This window comes from Macaca thibetana, chromosome 4 (assembly GCF_024542745.1).
Source record: "Macaca thibetana thibetana isolate TM-01 chromosome 4, ASM2454274v1, whole genome shotgun sequence".
In the NCBI taxonomy this organism is placed as follows: domain Eukaryota; kingdom Metazoa; phylum Chordata; class Mammalia; order Primates; family Cercopithecidae; genus Macaca; species Macaca thibetana.
The window spans coordinates 32,606,259-32,630,062 of NC_065581.1; the positions used below are offsets into that span (position 1 = coordinate 32,606,259).

Sequence of the window (23,804 nt, forward strand, 5' to 3'; positions counted from 1 at the left end):
TGCCCTCTGGAGGGAGGAAAGGTCTAGTTCCTGGGAGCCCTGGTTCCAGGTTGCCATAGTTACTTGGTCTGTTTTCACCCCAAACACAGTAATGGGTGACGGCAGCGGGAGGGGTGTGAGGGTTGCCTGGCTGGACACATGAGGTTCTTCCTCCCTCCTTCAGGCCTGGGCTATGGGCCAGGCAGCCCCTGTCCAGTCATCTGGGCATTGAGCCCAGTCCCAGCTCACACCCTCCAGCTGACCCAGGACACTCCTGCAGGGTCAGGCCTGAGGCACTGCTGGACAGGAGCAGCTGGAGGGGGATTCTCCCAGGTTGGCCTCAGACTCAACCCCTCACTTTGTCCTGCTCCCCTTCTTCCTAATTAGAATGCACAGCCTAGCCGGGCACTTTGCGATGCCGAAGCAGGCAGATCATGAGGTCAGCCTGGCCAATATGGTGAAACCCCATCTCTACTAAAAATACGAAAATTAGCTGGGCGTGGTGGTGGGCGCCTGTAATCCCAGCTACTTGAGAGGCTGGGGCAGAAGAATTGCTTGAACCCGGGAGGCGGAGGTTGCAGTGAGCCGAGATCATGCCACTGCACTCCAGCCTGGGCGAGAGAGTGAGACTCCATCTCAAAAAACAAAAACAAACAAACAAACAAACATACAAAAATTTAAAAAATAAGAATGCACAGCTTTTTCTGCCTGCCCCACTCTTTTCAGTCTTTCATCTGGACTCTCAAGTCTCAGTCCCCTCCAGTTTAGGGCTTAGAGGATATCCTGCCACATCCCCCTTCCCTTCCAAATATCACCCCTTCTTCACCAAGGGTCCCGCTTTCTGGGCTCTGAGCCTCTGGCCCCAGCTCCCATTGTTTGTTTGAGCTGCTCATCCTGGACAGCAAGAGGAGGGGGAGAACCTGCTTGAGAGCAGGAGACCCAGAGGCTGCTCACCCTGAAAGGTGTGGGGGCCCATCTTTCCTGTTGACTCTCATTCCAGGGATGCGTATCCTCTAGTCTGTCCCACCATAGGACATCATTGCTAGACACAGATATACCCCAGACTTGCGGGGGTGGGGCAAGGGGATGACATGCGGTCTGTGATCCTGCACCCACCCCACCTCAGAGCCAGCTATGTCTTCAGTGCTTGATCCTTTGATGCTGGCTCTGGAGAAGCCACTTTTCCCCAGACTCCCCATCACGAGCCAGGAAGGCAGCCACCACTCCTTCAACTCCCTCCAAGTTGTTTATTTAATAATAATAAAAAAGAAATGCACACACATAAACCTGTACTCCCCCCGCCACCCTCCCTTACTCCCAGTAACTAGCTCCAAAATGCAAAAACTTCCCTTGTCCCACCTGGGGACTAAATTCCCACCTCCACTGCCATAACAGAGAAACAAAATAAAGAATATGCAGCAGCCCACCACCCACCCCACAACTGAACCTCACGCAATCCCCTCAAAGAAAGAAGCCGGGACTGGGGGTTCATAGGAATGAGAGGAGCTCTATATTCCGAAAAGGGATGAGAAGAGAGGTGAACACCCCCACCTCAAATAAGTGCTTAACCCCCACACCTGGTCTTTCCTTTACCGATTGCCCCAAGCCTGGGGATCAGAGAAATTTGAAACAGTCCCACCTGGCCACCCGGTACCCCCTCCTCCCGTTCTAAGTCCGTGTGAATGGCAGAGGTCAGGGATGATTGAGGTAGAGGGGCCGGTGGGAGGCCTGATGGGCCTGGCTGGCTGCAGAAGCTGGCAAGGGGCCACCTGTGGCATTGCCTGGGGTTGGGGATGGCTGTTTTCGGAGCGAGGGGGGCACCGTGGAGGTCTTGATGTGAATCACCCTGGTGTCCATGACCTCACACTCGATCTGCATCATCTCCTCATAGTCCCCCGGGGCCCCACGGCCTGACAGGGTCTCTGTGAGAAGGGGAGAGTTAAGGAAGAGGAGACGGGGAGGCAAACAGGGATTGGAGGGAGGAGGGGAGGAGGTCGGAAAAGTAGAGGTGTGCAGAGAGGAAAGGAAAGGGCAATAGTGAGGAGGCAGATCCATAGTGGGAGTTAAACAGGATGGCAGGGACACAGTTTGGTGCAGGGACAAGGAGAGGGGTAGGAAAAGAAAAGGGCATTGATGAGTGTGGGGTTACACAGGAGAGGACATCAAGAGAAAAAAGGAAGTGAGAGTCTAGCAGGTTCCCCGCCCACCTGCCTCTGCCCAGTCATCTACCCAAGCACCTTCACCAGGGAAGGACCCTCACCCTCATCTCCCTCCCAAAGTCTCCTGCATGGTGCTCTTCCCTCCACCCACTTCCTGCTGCTTCTCACCTGTGGATCCACGGCTCTCTGGATGCCCTGCTCCTCTCCCCCTTCCCCCTCAGCTCCCAGGCGGGATCTCCCTGTTGGAACTGCCCCCATACCCAGCAGGGAAAGAGTTACCATTGGGGGCCATGGCCGGCATCACCAGGGACATCTTGGGCCGGGAGGTCTTGTTGTGGCTGATGGCTGGGAGCAGCAGGTGGTCCTGGAGAACAGAGGGGCCAGGCCGGAAGGGTGGAGGCAAAGATGCCAACAGGCTCCCCAGCTCTACTCTACATCCCCCCACTGAAGAGAGACTGCTGGGAACCTGGGGTGACAGAGATGTGAGGGCAAGAGAAACTCACTCTTCGGAAAGAGACAACATAAAACGTGTCTTCCCGTCGGTCAATTGCATCCAAGAACGCTGGCTGCGAACGGTCTGGGTGGCGATATAGCTGCAGCTGGCCCACAGAATCCCTAGGCAGGTGGGGAAATAGGATTTGAGGGGAACTAAGCCCAATGCTCAGTTTCTACCAGGGAAGGGGGCAGGATGAGAGAAAAAGACAGGAGACCCTGAGTGGAGGAGGGAGGTATAATTCCACTGGTGACAGTAATGACAGGCACAGGACAGCTACTGGGGGTACAGTTCTTGAGAGTGGAATTTCACTTAATAAGTAAGCACCCCACCCCACACTCACCTTTCCGGGGGTCCAGGGGGTTGGATGGGGACTGCCTTAACTGGAAGTGACTTCTTCCGTGGCTGAGACTTCTGGAAGGAGAAGTATCTAAGGATTTGGAGAGGGTAAAGGGAAAAGGGAAAGAGACAAACGGCCCCTGGAAGCTAATGCCACCTCCCACTCAATCCTCCACTTCCTTCAAACGATCCCTCAAACTTCCACAGCGAGATGCCCACTAGGAATCCCCAGACGAGGCCTTCAGCCCTTGTCTTCAAGTGGCCTTCCTTGAACCAGCCACCTGCCCTACCTGTCTCTCCTGGGCCCTCTGAGGGATCTTCCGCCGGCCTCTCTGGTGGCGCTGGACCCAGCCACTCAGCTCATCAGCAAGCCTGGGCAAATGGAGGAGGCTCAGGACCTCCATGCCAGGCCAAGATTCCCACCCTCCTTGCCCACCCACAGGAGTGAGGAGAGGGCAGGGAGCGCTGGCGCTTTAGTACACAGGCCAGTCAGGCTGATTGCACAGGGCCTTGGGAGGCCGGGGGAGGATGCCCCAGCAATGAATCCCACACCTCAGGGACTCGGTGCGGTTGAAGTGCCGGCAATCAGAGGAGAGGAAGAGCTGGTCTAGGTCTCTTAGTAGTAGCTCCTTGGCGCTCCCAGGGAAGGTTGTCAGGTTCCTGGAGTGAAGTAGGAAGGAGACCACACTTGGAGACTGCCCAGCACTCCCACAACAAAGAAGGCGATGATGGCAAGAGAAAGTTTTGGGTTCCCCTCACTGAAAGCGGGGAGAAGACCAACTCATACCCTCAAAGGAGAGGGGGGTTCTCTCGCTCTCTCCTCACCTGAAACTGGGCTGGTCTGTGGGGCTGGGCTGGGGCTCTTCAGGGCCCTGGGAGGACCCCTGGAGAGGTTCAACTCCATGAACTGGCTCTTGCTCTGAGAACCCCAGCAAGTGTCTCCGGGGTCGAGGCTCCCCCTTGTTCATCCGAGGAGAGACAGGAGCTGAAGGAGGCTCACTGATGCTGTGGATAAAGAGGGATGGAGCACAATGAAGAATTTCAGCTGTATCAAGTGTCTAGTTAAGAATAAGGGCTCCGCAGATGGACTGCTTGAGTTGCAATCTGTTACACAGGCCTCAGTCTGCCTCTGTAAGATGGGAATAAGGATGGTCCCTACATACGAAAAAGAAAGTGCATCACCTAGAGCCTAGAACTCAGTAAGCATTTAATAGTCACTATTTCTACCAACATTATCACCATCATCTACTCTCCACTGGAAAAATAATGGAGCAGGAGGCTGGGCAAGGTGGCTCACGCCTATAATCCTAGCACTTTGGGAGGCCAAGGCGGGTGGATTGCCTGAGCTCAGAAGTTCGAGACCAGCCTAGGTAACAACGGTGAAACCCTGTCTCTACTAAAAAGATACAAAAAATTAGCTGGGCATGGTGGTGTGCATCTGTAGTCCCAGCTACTCGGGAGGCTGAGGCAGGAGAATCGCTAGAACCCAGGAAGCGGAGGTTGCAGTGAGCCGAGATCGCACCACTGCACTCCAGCCTGGGCAACAGAGCGAGGCTCCGTCTCCAAAAAAAAGAAAAGAAAAGTAATGGAGCAGGAAGGGGCTGACCAGACACATCATCGGTGCCAAGGACACCAGAACCATTTGTGTATAAGCATAAGGAAATGGCCTGGGCCAAAGCAGGCAGCTAGGAGGCTGTAAGGTGGGCTCCACATGGAAGGTTCTAGTGAAGCAAGGAAGGTCTTACCTGACGGGTCCAAAGTTGAAGGCAATGAAGAGAAGGAAGACCATGATGCAGACCACCTTCCTGTTTCCAGACCCTAACTTGAGCTCGCTGTTCTAAGGCACAAAGAAAGAGACAACAAAAAGGGGACTCATTCCAAGGAGGCTGTATTCCTGTTGGTCTCCCAGGGACAGACTGGTCTTACTTCAGCCAGCAGGGCCTCCAGCCGCCGCCGGAGGGCAGCATTCTCCCGGCGGAGCTGCTGGTTGTCAGCCAGCACTGCCTGCAGCCGAGCCTCCAGCCCCTGCAGATACTCTTTTTTCTTTCTCCGGGACTGGCAGGCTGACTCCCGGTTCTTGATCATTCGCTGCTGCCGCTTCAGCAGCTTTGCCTAGGCACCCGAAAGGTCAAAAAAGAATGACAGATGAGTTGGCAGAGGGGGACTATGCTCCCAAACCCCAGGGAATGATTTACCCAAAGCTCACACGGCCACTCCCCTGCCTTCCTGACCCACCTACACAGCCAGAGAGGTTTTTCCTCTCTACTCAAACATTCTAGGGAAGGGGCCCTTCTCTCAAACATGCCCTGCTACTGCTTCTTAGAGGTGGGAAAGGTTACAGTGCAGGAAGAACTTTCTCCATGCTGGTGGAAACTCTTTCCTTGGTAAGTCTTTCTTCCTGTCAACCCACATTTGTAGGGTTCAAAGTTTAACCTTGTTATACCACTTATACAGTCCACCTGATTTTCCCCCAGGAGGCAGCCTCCCTCCCCAACTATGGCCACGACCGTAGTCGTATAGTACAGTATGACTTCCTTGCCTTTAATTTATGGAGACCAACCCCATTTCTCCATCTGCAGTGACAGCAAACCTAAAGGACCCTAAAACTACCTGGAGTTGATATTCATATAGAAACAGGAGTCCACTCGGACCCCCAGAATGATCTAATGGGTCTGCTTCCTCACTTTTTGCTCCTAGGTCTCAACTCCCTCCTCATCCCACAGTTCTCTCCATGACAGACTTCCCTCTTCCCTTCCCATCACTCGCCCTACTCCTCTCCTCCCCAACACTTACATCCACTTCAGGCGGGCAGGAGTTTCCAGGCATAGGAGCAGGAACGATGCTCTTCCTCTCAGGCCGTGGTAGAGAGGCAGCCGGCCCTTCAGGCTGGACTCGAATAGCACCCTGGATGAGGACAACTGGGGATACTGGGGCAAGTGAGCAGAGGAGGTCAGAGGGTTGTGCGCTAGGTGGGGTCCTTGTGTCCACACCTACACCAGAGCACCCAAGGATTGGGAGCCTCAATGGTTGCAAGCTCTCTGACAAGGTCAATGCAGCCCGCCTCCTTTTCTCCTTCTTTAATTATTTTATTTTCTTTTATCTTTTTTTTTTTTTTTTTTTTTTTGAGATGAAGTCTCGCTTTGTCTCCCAGGCTGGAGTGCAGTGGCATGATCTTGGCTCACTGCAACCTCCACCTCCTGGGTTCAAGTGATTCTCCTGCCTCAACCTCCTGAGTAGCTGAGATTACAGGTGACTGCTACCACTCCCCACTAATTTTTGTATTTTTAGTAGAGGCAAGGTTTCACCATGTTGGCCAGGCTGGTCTTAAACTTCTGACCTCAGGTGATCCGCCTGCCTCAGCCTCCCAAAGTGCTGGGATTACCAGCGTGAGCTACCGCGCCCAGCCCTTTTCTTCTTTTTCAGTACCTGGGGGTGGCTGGACGAGGGGCTGCAGAAGGACGGTGGTGCTGGGAGGCACAGCTCTGGGTGGCATTGGGACAGTGGTTAGCACCACAGGTTTGGGCTGCAGTGGCGGCTTCCGGATGGGCAGGGCTTTCCCTGAAGGAAGGTGAGAGAAAAAAACAAGAAATGTCAGGACCACAGGCCTCTCACTAGGGATTCCAAGTGTCAGGAGACCCCATTACCTGAGGAGCCATCAGGGGATGGGCCCATGCTGATCTGGACAGCTCCAAGTGAGGGGGCTGGGACATCCCATAGGAGGCACCCTGAAGGGGATAGGGACTCTGTCTTCACTTCCAGGACCTCCTCTCCTATAAAAGCCTATGTGGGGCATTCCAGAGATACATTAGTCAGAAGGAGCTGAAGAAGAGAAAGCTCTCATACCTCTAGGTCAGGAGGAACTCACTGGAGCACCTGGAGGGAGGAAGGAAGTTGGTGCTCACCTGGCTGGAGGAGTCGGCTGAGAGCAGGGAGGCCTCAGAGTTGATGGAAGAACATGGAGAGACAGGTTCTATCTTGGTCTGGACATCTGTGGGAGGCAGGATGAGGCAAAAGCTGGATATCATGTAAACACTGAAGGGTTAAGAGGGTTAAGATGAGAAGCTGGGCGCAGTGGCTCACACCTGTAATCCCAGCACTTTGGGAGGCCAAGGCGGGCAGATCACCTGAGGTCGGGAGTTCGAGACCAGCCTGACCAACATGGAGAAACCCCGTCTCTACTAAAAATACAAAATTAGTCAGGCATGGTGGCGCATCCCTGTCATCCCAGATACTCAGGAGACTGAGGCAGGAGAATCGCTTGAACCTGGGAGGTAGAGGTTGTGGTGGGCTGAGATCGCGCCATTGCACTCCAGCCTGGGCAAGAAGAGCAAAACTCCGTCTCAAAAAAATAAAAAAGAAGGTTAAGATGGGGAAATGGGTCCTTTCTCTTTGAACCTGAAAATAAAACTCTTCTGGCCCTAGACTGCAGGCAATCCAGGAGGGGAAGTCACAGACCTGCTCACCCGCTGGCTCTCCACACCACTTCGCCTAGTGCTTCCCTTTCTCCTTCAGGGGCTCCTCTAATTCTTCTCATCCTGGCTCCGTGTTCCTCAAGGCTGTTCTTGCCCTTCTGCTTTTCCCTCTTTCTTGTTCACAGAACTTGTCTATTCACATAGAATAGGCCTGAGCAGGGGAAGGTGCAGGGGGTCTCCAGCATTTACATGGCCCAAATTCTGATCTTGGTGGATTTCCACCTTATCCTGGCCCAATGCATCTCCATGCTGACAACTGCCAAGTCTGCATCTCCCCCTGGCTACTCACCTGCACCAGATTCTGACTTCCAAGCTGCCTGCTGGTCCCTTCCATTCTCATGCCTCAACAGTCAACCAAATCTAACCGGCCATAAACGAGGCTTCCTGATTGCCCTGTCACACAAGTTTTCCTCCTAGGCACCAAACAGCAAAGCCTCAGTCATCTCTGAGCCTTCATGGCCTCCATTAAATCTGCCTTTACGACTTGTTGATCACTCCATGAAAGAAAATGCTAGGCCCCATGTTGGTGAAATAAAATCCTTCTGAGGGCCAGATTCAGCCCACAGGTCAACAGTCCACCACTACCTCTGGTCCATACTGTTCACTTTGGTACTTAATTATATAACCACTAAGATTGCTTTTTAAAACTTCAATGTACATTTTTGAATAGATAATATGGTCATGATACAAATCCAAAGGAATAAAGGAAAATTAAGTGGAAAAAAAAAATCTTCCCTTCCATGTCCTCCAGCCACTCAGATTCCCTGCACAGAAGTAACCATTATCAGAACTATCTAACCATGGTTGGGCAAGGTGGCTCACGCCTATAATCCCAGCACTTTGGGAGGCTGACAGCCAACGCAAGTGGATCGCTTGAAGCCAGGAATTTGACACCAGCCTGAACAACATGGCAAAACCGTCTCTACCAAAAATACAAAAAAAAATAGCCAGGCCTGGTGGCGCGTGCCTGTAGTCCTAGCTACTAGGGGAGCTGAGGCAGGAAAATCACTTAAACCCAGAAAACGGAGGTTGCAGTGAGTGGAGATCATACCACTACACTCCGGCCTGGGTGACAGGGCAAGACTCTGTCTCAAGAAAAAAATAAAAAGGGTAACTATTTAACCATGATGTATTATAACCCTTACAAAACTCCCCAAAAGTAAGAACTATATCTCATGTCCATTGAGGGTAAAGTACAGGCCCTCAAAAAATACCTAAGTATGGAGGAGAATCTGACTCTAATAACACTATGTGATGCAAAGCCACCAACAATCTTTTTGCTGCTAACGGCAGTGGGTGATCTCGGCTCACTGCAAGCTCTGTCTCCCAGGTTTACGCCATTCTCCTGCCTCACCCTCCCAAGTAGCTGAGACTACAGGTGCCCGCCACCACGCCCGGCTAATTTTTTATATTTTTAGTAGAGACGGGGCTTCACTGTGTTAGCCAGGATGATCTCAATATCCTGATCTCGTGATCCACCCACCTCGGCCTCCCAAAGTGCTGGGATTACAGGCATAAGCCACTGCACCCGGCCTGCTAACAGTATTTCAATCCTTATTTTGTGTGTCTTCTTTATGACATTTATTAATCTGCTGGATATAATCTGCTCTCCATCTCTCCCTGCTGTGCTCTGAGATCCAGGAAGAACCTGAATGGACTGCATAAGTGGGCTCCCTGGTTGGAGTTCAGCCGGTGAGAGATGGTGCCAGGAGATCCAGAAGGTACTTTGAAATCAACAATCAACATGTCTACTGGGCATGGTGGCTTATGCCTGTAATCCCAGCACTTTGGGAGGCCAAGGTGGGCGGATCACTTGAAGTCGGGAATTCAAGACCAGTCTAACATGGAGAAACCCTGTCTCTACTAAAAATACAAAATTAGCTGGGCATAGTGGAGTATGCCTGTAATCCCAGCTACTCAGGAGGCTAAGGCAGGAGAATCACTTGAACCTGGGAGGCAGAGGTTATGGTGAGCCGAGATCACACTATTGCACTCCAGCCTGGGCAACAAGAGTGAAGCTCCGTATCAAAAAAAAAAAAAAAAAAATCAACATGTCCAACGCTGAATTCATCATCTTCCCTGACCAGAAAGCCCCTGCTTTTGCAGTCTTCATCCAGTGAACAGTAACATCACCCACCCACAGCCATCCTAGCTACAAATCTCTTTGACTCCTCTCCCCAATGTCCAGGGGGTCACCACAACTCATCTGTTCCACTTCATTCTTTCTCAAGTCTGCTTTCTTCACAACATCCGAATATCTTACTTGATTAACTGCATAAGCCTCTTCCTTGGTTCTCTTGCCTCCGGCCCTGCCTCTCTGCAACCCATTCTGTACTTTGCCACTAGAATCATCTTCCTAATCATATTGCTTCCCTGCTTAATTCTTCAAAGGCCCCCACGTATCCATAGGATAAAAGCTAAGAGCCCCTTAGCAGGGGCCCCACCTGGCCCTGTAGCCTCTGCAGTTCCACATCACTCCCCAAATCCTTCTTACGCCCACTCTGAAGAAATGTAGGCTCCTCACACACAAGTCAACCTCCACACTGTCCTCCTGGCTAACTTCCATGTGTCCTTCAAAACTCTCAAGAAACCCTTCTTCCAGGAGCATGCCCCAGATTCAGCCCCAATGTGGATGAAATGTCCCCTTATGAGCTTTCATGGTACCCTCTAATGATTTCTTTTTTTCTTTTTTTGAGACAGAGTCTTGCTCTTTTGCCCAGGCTGGAGTGCAGTGGTGCGATCTCAGCTCACTGCAAGCTCCGCCTCCCATGTTCACGCCATTCTCCTGCCTCAGCCTCCCAAGTAGCTGGGACTACAGGTGTCCACCACCACACCCGGCTAAATTTTTGTATTTTTAGTAGAGATGGGGTTTCACCGTGTTAGCCAGGATGGTCTCGATCTCCTGACCTCACGATCCGCCCGCCTCGGCCTCCCAAAGTGCTGGGATCACAGGCGTGAGCTACTGCGCCGGCCCCACCTCTACTGATTTCTATCCTAGAATGACCACACCTGTATTGACTGGTACTTGTCTTTCTCCCATTACTAAATCACAGGGTTTGAAAGTCAGCATGGTGGTCAGGTCTTGTTCATCTTTGCATGCCCAGGACTCTGCTCAGTATCTGGCATGGAGTAGGTACTTAATAAATATTTCTTTTTTAAAATGATTATACCTCAGATATGATCACATCAATAAACATTTACTAAAGAAACAGCTATGAGTAAATAAACTTGAGAACACTTTAAAAACAGAACAAATAATGTTAATTGTAGAATCTAGTTTAGTATATGGTGTTCTAGCCTTTCTGTATGTTTAAAAATGTTTATGGGCTGGGCGCGATGGCTCATGCCTGTAATGCCAGAACTTTGGGAGGCTGAGGTGGGCGAATCGTGAGTTCAGGAGTTCAAGACCAGCCTGGCCAACATGGTGAAACCCCATCTCTACTAAAAATACAAAAAATTAGCGGGCGCCTATAATCCCAGGTACTTGGGAGGCTGAGACAGGAGAATCACTTGAACCTGGGAGGTGGAGGTTGCAGTGAGCCTAGATCACGCCACTGTACTTCAGCCTAGGCGACAGTGTGAGACCCTGTCTCAACAACAACAAAAATGTTTATAATAAAATGTTGGGTGGAGGGGAATCACACAGATAGATATGCCCTAAACTGCTCATGTTTTTTAAAAAGCAAGTTGAATGGCATGACAGAATACTAGAACAAGAAAAAGAGAGAAAAATGATCTCCATCTCCTCAGCACTGCCCTTGCTGCGGTTCCCTGAAATGTTTCCTTTCCTTCCTGCCTTCCCTCCTGGTTTTCTGCCATTTCCCCTCCCGACCTTTTTCTCCCTGTCCTGCTGCCTGCACTTCCCCTCTATCTACACACACACACACACACACACACACACACACACCCCACATTCTCCTGTAGTAAAGCCGAGGATTTGGGCCAGGCTGTTATTACCTGAGCAATCATCAGAAGTGGGGACTACGTTGATCTGGACAGTTTCAAATGAGGATGTTGGGTCATCTCCCAGGAGACACAGTGGGGGTGCCAAGGACTCTGTCTTCACATGGAGCACCTCCCCTACCCCAAGAGCCTGGGTGAGAGTTGGTGTAGGGCAGGAGGCAGAAAGAAGGGCAAAAAACACGGGAGATGTTGACAGTAAGAGCCAGAACAAAAAGCTTTAGAAGTTTAGGGCTTACAAGCCATCAATTATTTGACATTCTGGTCTGAATGGTACTGAGCATCTTTCTATCCTGTTCATTCTTTCTACTTTATTTCTGGGAGAATTGATGAAGTCTCATGATTTCAAATATGGCCTTAGAGTGGACAACTTGGGCAAGAACAGTTCCAGAATTCTCAGCAGTTAATAACTCTCTTCTTCCCAGCCCCACATAACTCTTTATATTAAAAAGACCCCAGATCAGGCGTGGTGGCTTATACCTGTAATCCAAGCACTTTGGGATGCCAAGGTGGGAGGATCACTTGAGCCTAGGAGTTTAAGACCACTCTGGGCAACATAGGAAGACCCCTTTTTTTTTTTTTTTTTTTTTTTTTTTTTTTTTTTTTTGAGACAGAGTCTCGCTCTGTCACCCAGGCTGGAGTGCAGTGGCCGGATCTCGGCTCACTGCAAGCTCCGCCTCCCAGGTTCACGCCATTCTCCTGCCTCAGCCTCCCGAGTAGCTGGGACTACAGGCGCCTGCCACCTCGCCCGGCTAAGTTTTTGTATTTTTAGTAGAGACGGGGTTTCACTGTGTTAGCCAGGATGGTCTCGATCTCCTGACCTCGTGATCCGCCCGTCTCGGCCTCCCAAAGTGCTGGGATTACAGGCTTGAGCCACCGTGCCCGGCCTTGGAAGACCCCATTTTTACAAACAATAATAAAAAAAATTAGCCAGGCATGGTGGCATGTGTCTATGGTCCCAGCTACTCAAGAGGCTGAGGCAGGAGGATCATCTGAGCTCAGGAGGTCAAGGCTACAGTAAGCCGTGACCATGTCACTACACTGTAGTTTGGGTGACAGAGGGAGGCCCTATCTCAAAAAAAAAAAGAAAAAACAAAAAACATCTTCACTGCTAGATAACCAAAAGGGATGTGGAAAATGAGGATATTAAGGAAATGGCAAAGTTAGTGGAGAAGGACCCCCCACACCTCACACACCTCATGACTCACAGTACACAAATCATTTAAATCACTTCTTTGTCACCCACGGGTGAAGGGAATGAAATAGAGTCCCTGCCACAGAGAGTAGGCGGGATATGGCTCTCACCTCGCTGGAGGGCTCTGTGGAGAGATGTGATGACTCGGAGCTGCGGGAGGAGGAAGAGCAGGGGGAAGACGGCTCAGACTTCACCTGAAGATCTGGAGGAAAGGGAGTTAGAAATTATCAGGAAGCAGAGTTTGAGAAGAGTCCAAAAAGTACCCAAGGACATGTCTGTGGGGATTCCCGCACCACAGCGAGGGAGAAGAAACAAAAATTGGGGATTGAAGGAGAGAGGATAGGCACTTACGTAGAGGTGTGAGAATATAGGAAGCTACGTAGTTTCTGGGAAACAGTGGGAAATGAGGGTTTCTGGAAAGCTGAGGGAACCACAAAGTCTACCTTACCTGGCAAGATCGGCAGGAGTTCCCATGGGGGCTCAGGGGGGCTGACATCCATCCCCACGTCCAGGGAGCTGCCGTCAAACTAAATAACGGAGGATATAAGAGGACAGGAGTGTGAGAAAGGGTGAGAAAGTAGGGGTGACTCCAGATGAGCTCTGGCCTGTGAATGAGTCCAGGTTCTGGGCTCACTTTCCACCCACTAAGGGTTAGAGAAAGGCTGGGAACACAATACCGGGACATCCTGCTCGGGGCAACGGAAGAGCTGCGTCTGCTCCTCGGCCACTTCATCTAGGCCAGAATACAAGGTGCTGTCTGCAAAGAATACCGAATGTCAGGGGGGTCGTTTAGTGGGCCCAGCCTACAGATCGCACACAAGCCCCCGCCCCATCCCTCATTGGCTCCGCTCGGCCAGACCCACCGCCCGCCCACTTGAAAAGTGATACAACCAGAGGACTTCAGCCCCTCCTTCTCCGACCCCGGAACAACTCGACGTTCCAGCAGGGAGCAGTTCTTCCCCGACTTTTGTATCCCCTTAATGCACAACGATCCCCCTGTTCCGCCCTCCTTCAGATGGCGGATTCCGTATTTGCCCAGACTTCCTCTTTAGGCCTCTGCTTCTTTCCCACGTGCCTCAGGGACACAGTTTGCCATAGCCCCCTCCCCTCCCCGGGGCCTCACTCTGCAGACCCCAGTCCTCCGGGCTCAGCAGGTTGTCGGCGAAGAAACGCGTCGGGTCGGCAATCTCGCTGAGGAGCATCAGCTCCGCCATCTTTCCCCCCCACCCCCCAACCATGAGACGGTTCCCAAGGCCCGCCTCTCCCCATTACCAACTAATCAGTTGACTCTTTTAAAAAAGGGGGCGTCCCGGAAGCCCTACCGACCAGTAAGAGACCTGGATGCTGAGCACGTGAATCAACAGACGCGGATGGCTGTGTAGGCGGGCCCAATGGGAGCACTGCAGCAGGAAGTAACTTCCAGACAGTGCCAGACCGCCAAGCGCATGCGCCAAACAGGCTCCAGTGATAAAGAGCCTGGGAGATGTAGTACCCAGTATTAAGGTCCACCATCTCCCCCAGCCACTAAGTTTAGTTTAGACAGCTTCTGTGTGTCTTCGGAGATAGCTAAGTCCCTCAAAAGGGGCGCAGTGGGACCACTGCTACCTCCTCTAGGAAGCCAAAAGCTGAGAATGGGATATGGGCTGAAACCTTCCCTCTGGCCCCCTAACCCCAAATCTCACAGCACAGACGACAATTCACAAGTTCCTGTCTCTTTTAAGGTTTAACTTTTAATCAGCCAAACATCTTGCGCAGACCCTGAGCCAGCCCAGCATCCTGCTTCTTCCCCTGAATGACCACCTTCCCCAGTTCCTCTTGGGCTGCCCGGTTTTTGGGATCTATCGCCAGCACCTTCTTGAGGTCAGCAGTTGCTTTTTCCAGGTTCCCAAGGGCAGCCTGGGCAACCCCCCTTCGGTATAAGGCCTTTAAATGGCCAGGCTCTCGCTCCAACACCCGGTCACAGCTCTGGGCTGCCAACTGAGGCTGCCCTAGCAACAACTGACAGGCAGCCAGATTGGCATGAAGGACAGTTCGTTCTGGAGGGCCAGGTGGGGGTAAAGTCAGCAGCAGCCGAAGAGCCCGTCCATAGCATCGGGCAGCTCCTTCAGCGTTCCCAGCTCGAAATAGTTCTGTGCCCCTTGCACGTTCTTCCCTGGCCAGCGCTTCCTTCTCGCTAGTCTCCAGCTCCCAGGAGTCCCGGCCTTGAGTGAAGGACGCCAGTGTGAGCCTGACAGGAGGTCCAGAGTGCCCAGGCAGCTGAAGCTCTGCTTCTTCACCTTGACACATGGACTCCAAGCATTTCTCTATGAGCTCCCCCCAAGTTTCCTCTCTCCATGGCCCTACGCCCATTGTTAGCTCTGTCCAGCCCTCTGGCGGCCCTGATCCGAAAGGAAACCCCAAAGCCAGTACCCGGCAGCAGGAGCCTAGTTTGGGTTTGTCCAAGCCATGGCCACGGATTATGATCTTCTTGACAAAGCTCCCGTCGGGACAGTACCAGAGATCAGAAGCTTGAAGGGCCTCTGACATCTGACTGGTTGATCCATGAGACTTATGAGAGTCTCCTTCAAGTTCAGCAACCAGTTTTTCAGTTCCTTGAGTATTCTCTAGAATTTGGCTGGCTGGATCTGGGCTTACTCCCAGCTCAAGTGTTTCGGTAGGAGGGTCTCGGGGCTGCTGCCTAATCTGAGTAATTGAATCAAAGTTCTCCCGAAGGTTCTTTTCCCACTGTTGTTGCGGCTGAGAGGTGTCCTTTTCTCCAGTTGTACTGACTGCTGGCGTCTCCATTTGAATGCTTGGTCCCTTCCACCATGAGTGAACAGTTTTGGTCAGAAAGGGATGAATCAGGTTCAGGTCAGCACCTGTAAAGAAAACCAAACAATGCTAATAGCAGGGTTCTTATTTAGACTCCTTTCTCGTTCTTTCCTATTCTTCTGAGACCCAGGCCCCCAGTCCTCAAAGTCCCCAATATTACTTTCCTCCAAAAATCTGCTCGAGCTTCCCCGTTCCACCCATATATAACTTAGAACTATATATTCCACAATTCCCTGCGGTTAAGGTAGCCGCGCCAACTACGGACACCCGGTCGGGTCAATAAGTACCTCCGCGGCCAAAGTGGCTAGCATGGTGGCAGGAGGAGCCGGGCCACGGGAATCACCTCTCCTTCCAAAGCTAAATGGTTACTGAATACTGCCCTCGGAGCCTTGCCCCACGCGGAGAGGGCAGCCGGAGAGGGGAGGGGGGCGGAACAACTGGGAAAGATACTGACGACTAACCCTGGAGTTCGCGAGACTCCGAATCTAGTCAAATTCCTGGCAGCCAATCGGGAGGAGGGAGGAACTGTTTAGCCCGCCTATTGAACGTGACATCATTTCCTCCGCAACCATGAAGCTCTAGGCCTTAGCAACTGAGCAACTGAACTAGGCCAGAGCAACAGAACTAGGCAGAATCGAACAGAATTTGGCGAGGTCGGGCTGGCCAGGCCAGAATCAAAGTGAGCCAACATGGTGAGACCCTGTCTCTACTAAAAATACAAAAATTAGTAGGTCATGGTGGCGCGCGCCTGTAATCCCAACTACTCAGGAGGCTGAGACAGGAGCATAGCTTGAACTCGGGAGGCAGAAGTTGCAGTGAGCCGAGATCACACCGTTGCACTCCAGCCTGGGCGACAGAGGGAGACTCCAGACTGCGTCTCAAAAAAAAAAAAAAAAAAAAAAAAAAAAAAAAAGTGGGCCGGGCGTGGTGGCTCACGCCTGTAATCCCAGCAGTTTGGGAGGCCGAGGCGGGCGGATCACTTGAGGTCAGGAGTTCAAGAACAGCCTGGACAAAATGGTGAAACCCCGTCTCTACTAAAAATACAAAAATTAGCCGGGCATGGTGGCGGGCGCCTGTATGCGAGCTACCCGGGTGACTGAGGCAGGAGAATGGCTTACCTGGGAGGCAGAGGTTGCAGTGAGCTGAGATCGCGCCATTGCACTCCAGCCTGGGCGACTGAGACTCTGGGAGGCCGAGGTGGGCGGATTACTAGGTCAGGAGATCGAGACCATCCTGGCCAACATGGTGAAATCTTGTCTCAACTAAAAACACAAAAAATTACCTGGGCGTGGTGGCTTTCACTTGCGTCCGTGTGAAGAGACCACCAAACAGGCTTCGTGGGACCAATAAAGCTTTTTAATCACCTGGGTGCAGGCGGACTGAGTCCGAAAAGAGAGTCAGCGAAGGGAGATGGGGTGGGGCCATTTTATAGGATTTGAGTAGGTAAAGGAAAATTACCGTCAAAGGGGATTGTTCTCTGGCGGGCAGGGGTGGGGGTCACAAGGTGCTCAGTGGGGGAGCTTTTGAGCCAGGAGAAGGAATTTCACAAGGTAATGTCATCGGTTAAGGCAGAAACAGGCCATTTTCACTTCTTTTGTGATTTTCCAGTTACTTCAGGCCATCTGGGTATACGTGTAGTCACAGGGGGTATGATGGCTTAGCTTGGGCTCAGAGGCCTGACAGTGAAGTGTGCCTGTAACCTCAGCTATGCTGGGGTGGGAGAATTGCTTGAACCAGGGAGTGGGAGGTTGCAGTGAGCCAAGATCCTGCCACTGCAATCCAGCCTGGCGACAGAGCAAGACTCCCTCTCAAAAAAAAAAAAAAAAAAAAAAAGAGCCGGGCATTGTGGCGCACGGCGGTAATCCCAGGCGGCGGGGGGTGGGGAGCGGATCACTTGAGGTCAGGAGTTGGAGACCAGCCTGGACAACATGGTGAAATCCAGCCTCTACTAAAATTACAAAAAAAAAAAAAAAAAAAAAAAATTTGCCTGGCATAAGGCACATCTGTAATCTCAGCTACTCGGAGGCTGAGGCAGGAGAATCGCATGAACCCAGGAAGCGGAGGTTGCGGTGAGCCCAGATCGCGCCAGGGCAACTCCAGCCTGGGCGACAGAGTGAGATTCCGTCTCAAAAAAAAATTAAAAAAAAAAAAAAAAAAAAAAAAAGGCCAGGCGCGGTGGCTCACGCCTGTAATCCCAGCACTTTGGGAGGCCGAGGCGGGCGGATCACGAGGTCAGGAGATCGACACCATCCTGGCTAACACGGTGAAAACCCGTCTCTATTAAAAATACAAAAAATTAGCGGGGCGTGGTGGCAGGCGCCTATAGTCCCAGCTACTCGGGAGGCTGAGGCAGGAGAATGGCGGGAACCCAGAAGGCGGAGCTTGCAGTGAGCCAAGATCATGCCACTGCACTCCAGCCTGGGCAACAGCGCGAGACTCCGTCTCAAAAAAAAAAAAAAAGTCAAAGTGTAGAGAAGTCCTGGAATGGAGACTGGGGCAGATGATGATAGAGTGGAGAATGGCAGAGGTGGTGGTAAGTGATAGTGGCAGCAGCCTTTTATCTGGAGACTTCAGGCCCTCCTATGTTAACTATCTTTATGTTTCGGAGCTCATTCAGTACAGGGTATTCAAAGATAAACCCTCGGGACTCTCTCTCCAACCGACCTTGTTCCTTGACTGCCTGAGGCTTCTCTTCACCTTTCCTTTCACATCCATCATTGCCTTTCAAGCCCTCCTTCATCAAGAAATCTTAGTGCTTTTCAAACATAAGTGTGCATACATATCACCTAGGAAACTTGTTAAATTGCAGATTATGATTTAGGAAGTCTGGCGTGGGGCATGTGATTCTGCATTTCAATAAGTTGGTTAATGCAGATGCTGCTGGTTCATGAACCACACTTTTTTAATTTTTATTTTTAGAGAGATGGGGTCTCCCCATGTTTACCAGGCTGGTCTCAAACTCCTGGCCTCAGGCTATCCTCCCATCTCAGCCTCCCAAAGTGCTGGGATTATAGGTGTGAGCTACCACACCCAGCAATGAACCAATGGGATGAGATTCTAGAATGGTCTCATCCCATTGTTTCTCCCCTGGCTCTGTGCCCTTTTAGTTTATCCTACATTTTGCATATATAACTGGTGTAACCTGCTCCACTGGGTGTAGCAGCTCCTCCTCCTAATAGAAGATCTAGAGACCTATTGTGATTCAGTCTTGCTTGTCCAGCTACCTACACAGCCTGGGCTACCACAGTTCTCCAGGAAAGAAGGATCCTACTCTGAGTACCTCACTTTGGCTCCCTCTTCAGTTTGCTCTCACCATTGTGCCTCAGACTATAACGACCATGCCAGGACAGCCAGGAAGGGAGACAGTTTCATCATTAGCCAAAGACTGGTGTCAAAACAATTCCCTCCCTGGTTTTTTTGTTTTTGTTTTTGTTTTTGTTTTGTTTTGAGACGGAGTACCACTCTGTCGCCCAGGCTGGAGTGTAATGGCAAGATCTCAGCCCACTACAACCTCTGCCTCCCGGGTTCAAGCGATTCTCCTGCCTCAGCTTCCCAAGTAGCTGGGATGACAGGCACCTGCCACCATGCCTGGCTAATTTTTGTATTTTTAGTGAAGATGGGGTTTTACCGTGTCGACCAGGCTGGTCTCAAACTCCCAACCAGAAGTGATCCGCCCACCTCAGCTTCCCAAAGTGTTGAGATTACAGGCGTGAGCCACGGCACCAAGACAGGCAGATCACTTTAGGTCAGGAGTTCGAGACCAGCCTGGCCAACATGGTGAAACCCCATCTCTACTAAAAATACAAAAATTATCTGGGCATGGTGGCGGGCACCTGTAGTCCCAGCTACTCGGGAGGCCGAGGCAGGAGAATCGCTTGAACCCAGGAGGCGGAGGTTACCGTGAGCTGAGATGGTGCCACTGCACTCCAACCTGGCGCCAGAGCGAGACTCCTCAAAACAAACAAACAAACAAACAAACAAACCAGAAAAATAAAAAGAAAAAAGAAAAATAAATGGAAGAGATTAATTGCAGGTGGAGGAAGCAGCACAAGGCGGGAGAAGTAAGGAAAGCCACTTAACACCCAGGATTATTCCTCTCCAGTTTGTGAGTCTCAGTTTTCCCAGGCTACTCCAATACTCCTTTGTGCTGCCCTGTCACCAGGCATTGAGCTGGTTGGAAGTTTTTACACTCTCACATTCCCCTGCATTCCATACTCACCACATGGAACCATATGCTGTACTTACTCTCTTCCATTTATTATCTGCACAAGAGACAAAAATTCTAGCTTTCCAAAAGCTAAATAAATTTCCCCTTCTGTTTAGCTTTGGTGGTTTCTGTGGCTTCTAGTTTTGTTGGGATTTGTGTCAAAATCGTTCCTCCCTCCTTTTTGGCCCCAAAGCATTTTACTGTGCTTCCCTTATAGGCAGGGTTTTCAAGCAGGAGGGAGGCAGCCTTTTCGGCAGTGAAGTGTTTAATGATAACAGCTTCACTTTACCAAACGCTGGCCATGCATTATGATCATAATACCCAGCATTGTTCTAAATGTCTTGTATATATTAGCTTATTTTCCTCTCACACAACTCTATGAACTGCTTATCCATTCAGTCATTCAAGGAATTTGTTTGTTTGGTTGGTTTTTGTTCTTGTTGTTGTTTTGAGATGGCATCTTGCTCTGTCACCCAGGCTGGAGTACAGTAGCGCGATCTCGGCTCACTGCAACCTCCACCTCCCGGGTTCAAGCGATTCTCCTGCCTCAGTCTCCTGAGTATCTGGGACTACAGGTGCGCACCACCATGCCTGGCTAACTTTTGTATTTTTTTTTTTTTTAGTAGAGACAGGGTTTCACCATGTTGGTCAGGCTGGTCTCGAATTTGTGACCTCGTTATCCGCCCACCTCGGCCTCCCAAAGTGCTGGGATTACAGGCGTAAACCACTGCGCCCAGCCAAGGAATCTTTACTGAGGACCTCCTTTGTACCAAGCACGGAGCTACATGCTGGGAATAAGGCAGTGGAAAAAGTCTTGGATCTGTGGTAACTTACATTGAATTGAAGATGACAGACAAAAAAATCAATAAAATATAATACAATGTCAGGCACTAATAAGTGCTGTGAACACCATGAAGCAGGGTAAGGGGTAAGGGAATGGGATAGAAAGTGCTCCCAGGGGTGCATGATGCTGTATTAATTTATTATTATTATTATTATTTATAGAGTCTTGCTCTGTTGCCCAGGCTGGAGTGCAGTAGTGTGATCATGGCTCACTGCAGCCTTGACCTCCTGGGCTTAAGTGATCCTCCCACCGCAGCCTCATGAGTAGCTGGGACTGCAGGTTCATGCCACCATGTCTGGCTAATTTTTTTTTTTTTTGTAGAGACGAGGTTTCACTGTGTTATCTGGGCTGGTCTCAATCTCCAGGCCTCAAGCAATCCTCCTGCCTCTGCCTCCCAAAGTGCTGGGATTATAGGCAAGAGCCACTGTGCCTGGCTGTGGTACTATATTTAATCCAGTGATGAGGAAAAGCCTCCTTGTGGCGGTGATGTTTGTGCAGATATAAATGATGTAAAGGAGCAGTCATACAAATATCGGGAGGGAGAGTGTCCAGGAAAAGAAAAGAGAGTGCAAAGGCCCTGAGGTAGAAAGGAATTGGGTTTTTATATCAAATTCAGAAAGGAGGTCAGAGTGGGTGGAGCAGAGTGAGCAAGGGAAGGAGTGGTAAGGGATGAAGACAGAGAGGCGGGGAGAAACAAGGCCAGGTAGGCTTCATAGGCCGTGGGAAGGTCTTTGTATTTTGTTCCACATGTGATCAGGAGCCATCAGAGGGTTTTGAGCAGGTAAATGATATCATCTGGTAATTTTAAAGATCACTCTGGTTTCTGCATAGAGGGCAGACCACATCAGTAAAAAATAGAAGCAGAAAATTCAATTAAGGGACAAACGAAGGGACAATGGAATCGTGGGAGCTTGGATTAGGGTAGAGGAGAGGGCCAAGAATAGAGTCCAGAGGCTCTCTAATATTTAAGGGTCTGGAAAAGGAATAGGAGCTGTCAGTGAAGACTGAGAAGGAGCAGCAATTAAGGAACTAGGGAATGCTTTCTTTCTTTTCTTTTTTGTTTTTGAGACAGGGTCTCCCTCTGTTGCCTAGGCTGGAGTGCAGCGGGGTTATCACGGCTCACTGCAGCCTCGACTTTCCAGGTTCAAGTGATCCTCCTACCTCATCCTCCCAAATAGCTGGGACCACAGGTGAGTGCCATTATGCCCAGATAATTTTTCAATTTTTTGTAGAGACGGGGACTCCTTATGTTGCCCAGGCTGATCTCAAACTCTTGGACTCAAGTGATCCTTCTGCCTCAGCCTCCCAAAGTGCTGGGATTACAGATGTGAACCACTGCACCTGGCAGGATAATTTTTTTTCTTCTTCTTTTTTTTCCCGACAATTTTAAATCCAAGCAGTACACCTGGTTGGTTGTTACATGATTACATTGCATACTGGTGGGGATTGGGCTTCTAGTGGTGTACCTATTACCTAAATAGTGAACATGGTACCCAATAGGTAATTTATTATTATTATTATTTGAGACGGAGCCTTGCTCTATTGCCCAGGCTGGAGTGCAGTGGCTCTATCTCTGCTCACCACAACCTCCTCCTCACCCCAGGTTAAAGTGATTCTCCTGCCTCAGCCTCCTGAGTAGCTGCAACTACAGGTGCACGCCACCATGTCAGGCTAATTTTCGTGTTTTTAGTAGAGACGGGGGTTTTGCCATGTTGGCCAGGCTGGTCTCGAACTCCTGACCTCAGGTGATCTGCCCGCCTCTGCCTCCCAAAGTGCTGGGATTACAGGCATGAGTCACTGTGCCAGGCCTTTTTTTTTTTTTTTTTTTTTTTTTTTCCATGACGGGGTCTCACTCTGTAACCCGGGCTGGAGTGCAGTGGTGTGACCCCAGCTCACTGCAACCTCTGCCTCCCTGGTTCAAGTGATCCTTCCACTTCAGATTCTCAAGTAGCTGGAACCACAGGTACATAACACCATGCCCAGCTAATTTTTTGTATCTTTGGTAGAGACCAGGCTTGTCTCGAACTGCTGAGCTCTAGTGATCCGCCTGCCTCGGCCTCCCAAAATGCTGGGATGGCATGAGCCATCACACCCAGCCAAGTATTTGGTTTTCTGTGTTTGAGTTAGTTTACTTAGGATAATGACCTCCAGCTTCATCCACGTTGGTGCAAGGGACATGATTTTTTTTTTTTTTTTTTTTTTTGAGATGAAGTTTTGCTCTTGTGGCTCAGGCTGGAGTGCAATGGCACGATCTTGGCTCACTGCAACCTCCGCCTCCTGGGTTCAAGTGATTCTCCTGCCTCAACCTCCCGAGTAGTTGGGATTACAGGCATGTGCCACCACGCCTGGCTAATTTTTGTGTTTTTAGTAGAGATGGGTTTTCACCACATTGGCCAGACTGGTCTCAAACTCCTAACCTCAGGTGATCTGCCCACCTCGGCCTCCCAAAGTGGTGGGATAACAGGCGTGAGCTACCGCGACTGGCCAATTTCATTCTTTTCTATGACTGTGAAATAATTCTTTCTTGTGTCCTCCAATTGCAAGGAGTTTAACAGCACGTCTGACCGCTACTCACTAGACACTAGGAGCACCTCCTCAGTCTTGTTGACCAAAACAACTCTAGACATTGCCAGATGTTCCTGGGAGTGGGATGGGAGGATCACCCACTCTTGAAAACCACTGGTCAAGATGTCCCACGGGAGATACTTGGCAAGACAATGCACAGGTCAGACCCCCATGACAGAGAACTATCTGACCCAAAATGTCAATAATCCCCGAAACTGAGAAACCCTAGTTTAGACTCTAGTTGAGAACTTGTTCCTGGAACCAAGCCAGGTTCGGCTGCATTTTCTCGTGGCCCAATAATGAGAAGCAGACAAACTAGAAGAGAAGGGAATTTATTGCTGGGAGAAGATACAGAGAAGGTCGGAGATAATTCCACCAGACCAATTAAAAGTGTTAGAATTTTCTTTTTTTCTTCTTTTTTTTTTTTTTTTTTTTTTTGAGACGGAGTCTCGCTCTGTCACCCAGGCTGGAGTGCAGTGGCCAGATCTCAGCTCACTGCAAGCTCCGCCTCCCGGGTTCACGCCATTCTCCTGCCTCAGCCTCCCGAGTAGCTGGGACTACAGGCGCCTGCCACCTCGCCCGGCTAAGTTTTTGTATTTTTAGTAGAGACGGGGTTTCACTGTGTTAGCCAGGATGGTCTCGATCTCCTGACCTCGTGATCCGCCCGTCTCGGCCTCCCAAAGTGCTGGGATTACAGGCTTGAGCCACCGCGCCCGGCCCTTTTTTTTTTTTTTTTTTTTTTGAGATGGAGTCTTGCTCTGTCACCAGGCTAGAGGGTAG

At 50.6% G+C, this 23,804-nt stretch overlaps 2 protein-coding genes and 1 long non-coding RNA gene across 6 annotated transcripts; 1 reads left to right on the forward strand and 2 right to left on the reverse strand.

Moving 5' to 3' along the window:
* Positions 1–1,206: 1,206 nt before the first annotated feature.
* ATF6B (activating transcription factor 6 beta) lies at positions 1,207–13,859 on the reverse strand. 3 transcript variants are annotated; one of them, XM_050788600.1, is made up of 18 exons: positions 13,721–13,859; positions 13,275–13,354; positions 13,046–13,124; positions 12,708–12,799; positions 11,400–11,535; positions 6,873–6,958; positions 6,615–6,750; positions 6,397–6,528; positions 5,764–5,888; positions 4,897–5,082; positions 4,716–4,807; positions 3,796–3,975; positions 3,523–3,630; positions 3,261–3,342; positions 2,975–3,045; positions 2,642–2,753; positions 2,418–2,502; positions 1,207–1,901 (listed from the first exon to the last, which is right to left on the reverse strand). In XM_050788600.1, exons 1-18 carry the CDS (start codon positions 13,833–13,835, stop codon positions 1,672–1,674), a joined length of 2,127 nt encoding a protein of 708 aa, XP_050644557.1. In that variant the 5' UTR covers positions 13,836–13,859; the 3' UTR covers positions 1,207–1,671. The 3 variants fall into 3 exon arrangements, with proteins under 3 accessions (XP_050644557.1, XP_050644556.1, XP_050644554.1); XM_050788599.1 differs by having other exon boundaries at positions 5,764–5,897; positions 13,730–13,858; XM_050788597.1 differs by having other exon boundaries at positions 5,764–5,897; positions 13,721–13,858.
* A 448-nt stretch (positions 13,860–14,307) lies between these two features.
* On the reverse strand, positions 14,308–15,954 carry FKBPL (FKBP prolyl isomerase like). 2 transcript variants are annotated; one of them, XM_050788614.1, is made up of 2 exons: positions 15,870–15,954; positions 14,308–15,455 (listed from the first exon to the last, which is right to left on the reverse strand). In XM_050788614.1, the coding sequence occupies exon 2, from the start codon at positions 15,379–15,381 to the stop codon at positions 14,332–14,334; it is 1,050 nt and encodes a 349-aa protein (XP_050644571.1). In that variant the 5' UTR covers positions 15,382–15,455; positions 15,870–15,954; the 3' UTR covers positions 14,308–14,331. The 2 variants fall into 2 exon arrangements, with proteins under 2 accessions (XP_050644571.1, XP_050644570.1); XM_050788613.1 differs by having other exon boundaries at positions 15,696–15,918.
* Positions 15,955–15,965: 11 nt separating this feature from the next.
* On the forward strand, positions 15,966–23,200 carry LOC126953237 (uncharacterized). Its single transcript, XR_007725157.1, has 3 exons — positions 15,966–16,100; positions 21,532–21,649; positions 23,004–23,200. It is a non-coding gene; the product is annotated as an uncharacterized LOC126953237 (long non-coding RNA).
* Positions 23,201–23,804: the final 604 nt, after the last annotated feature.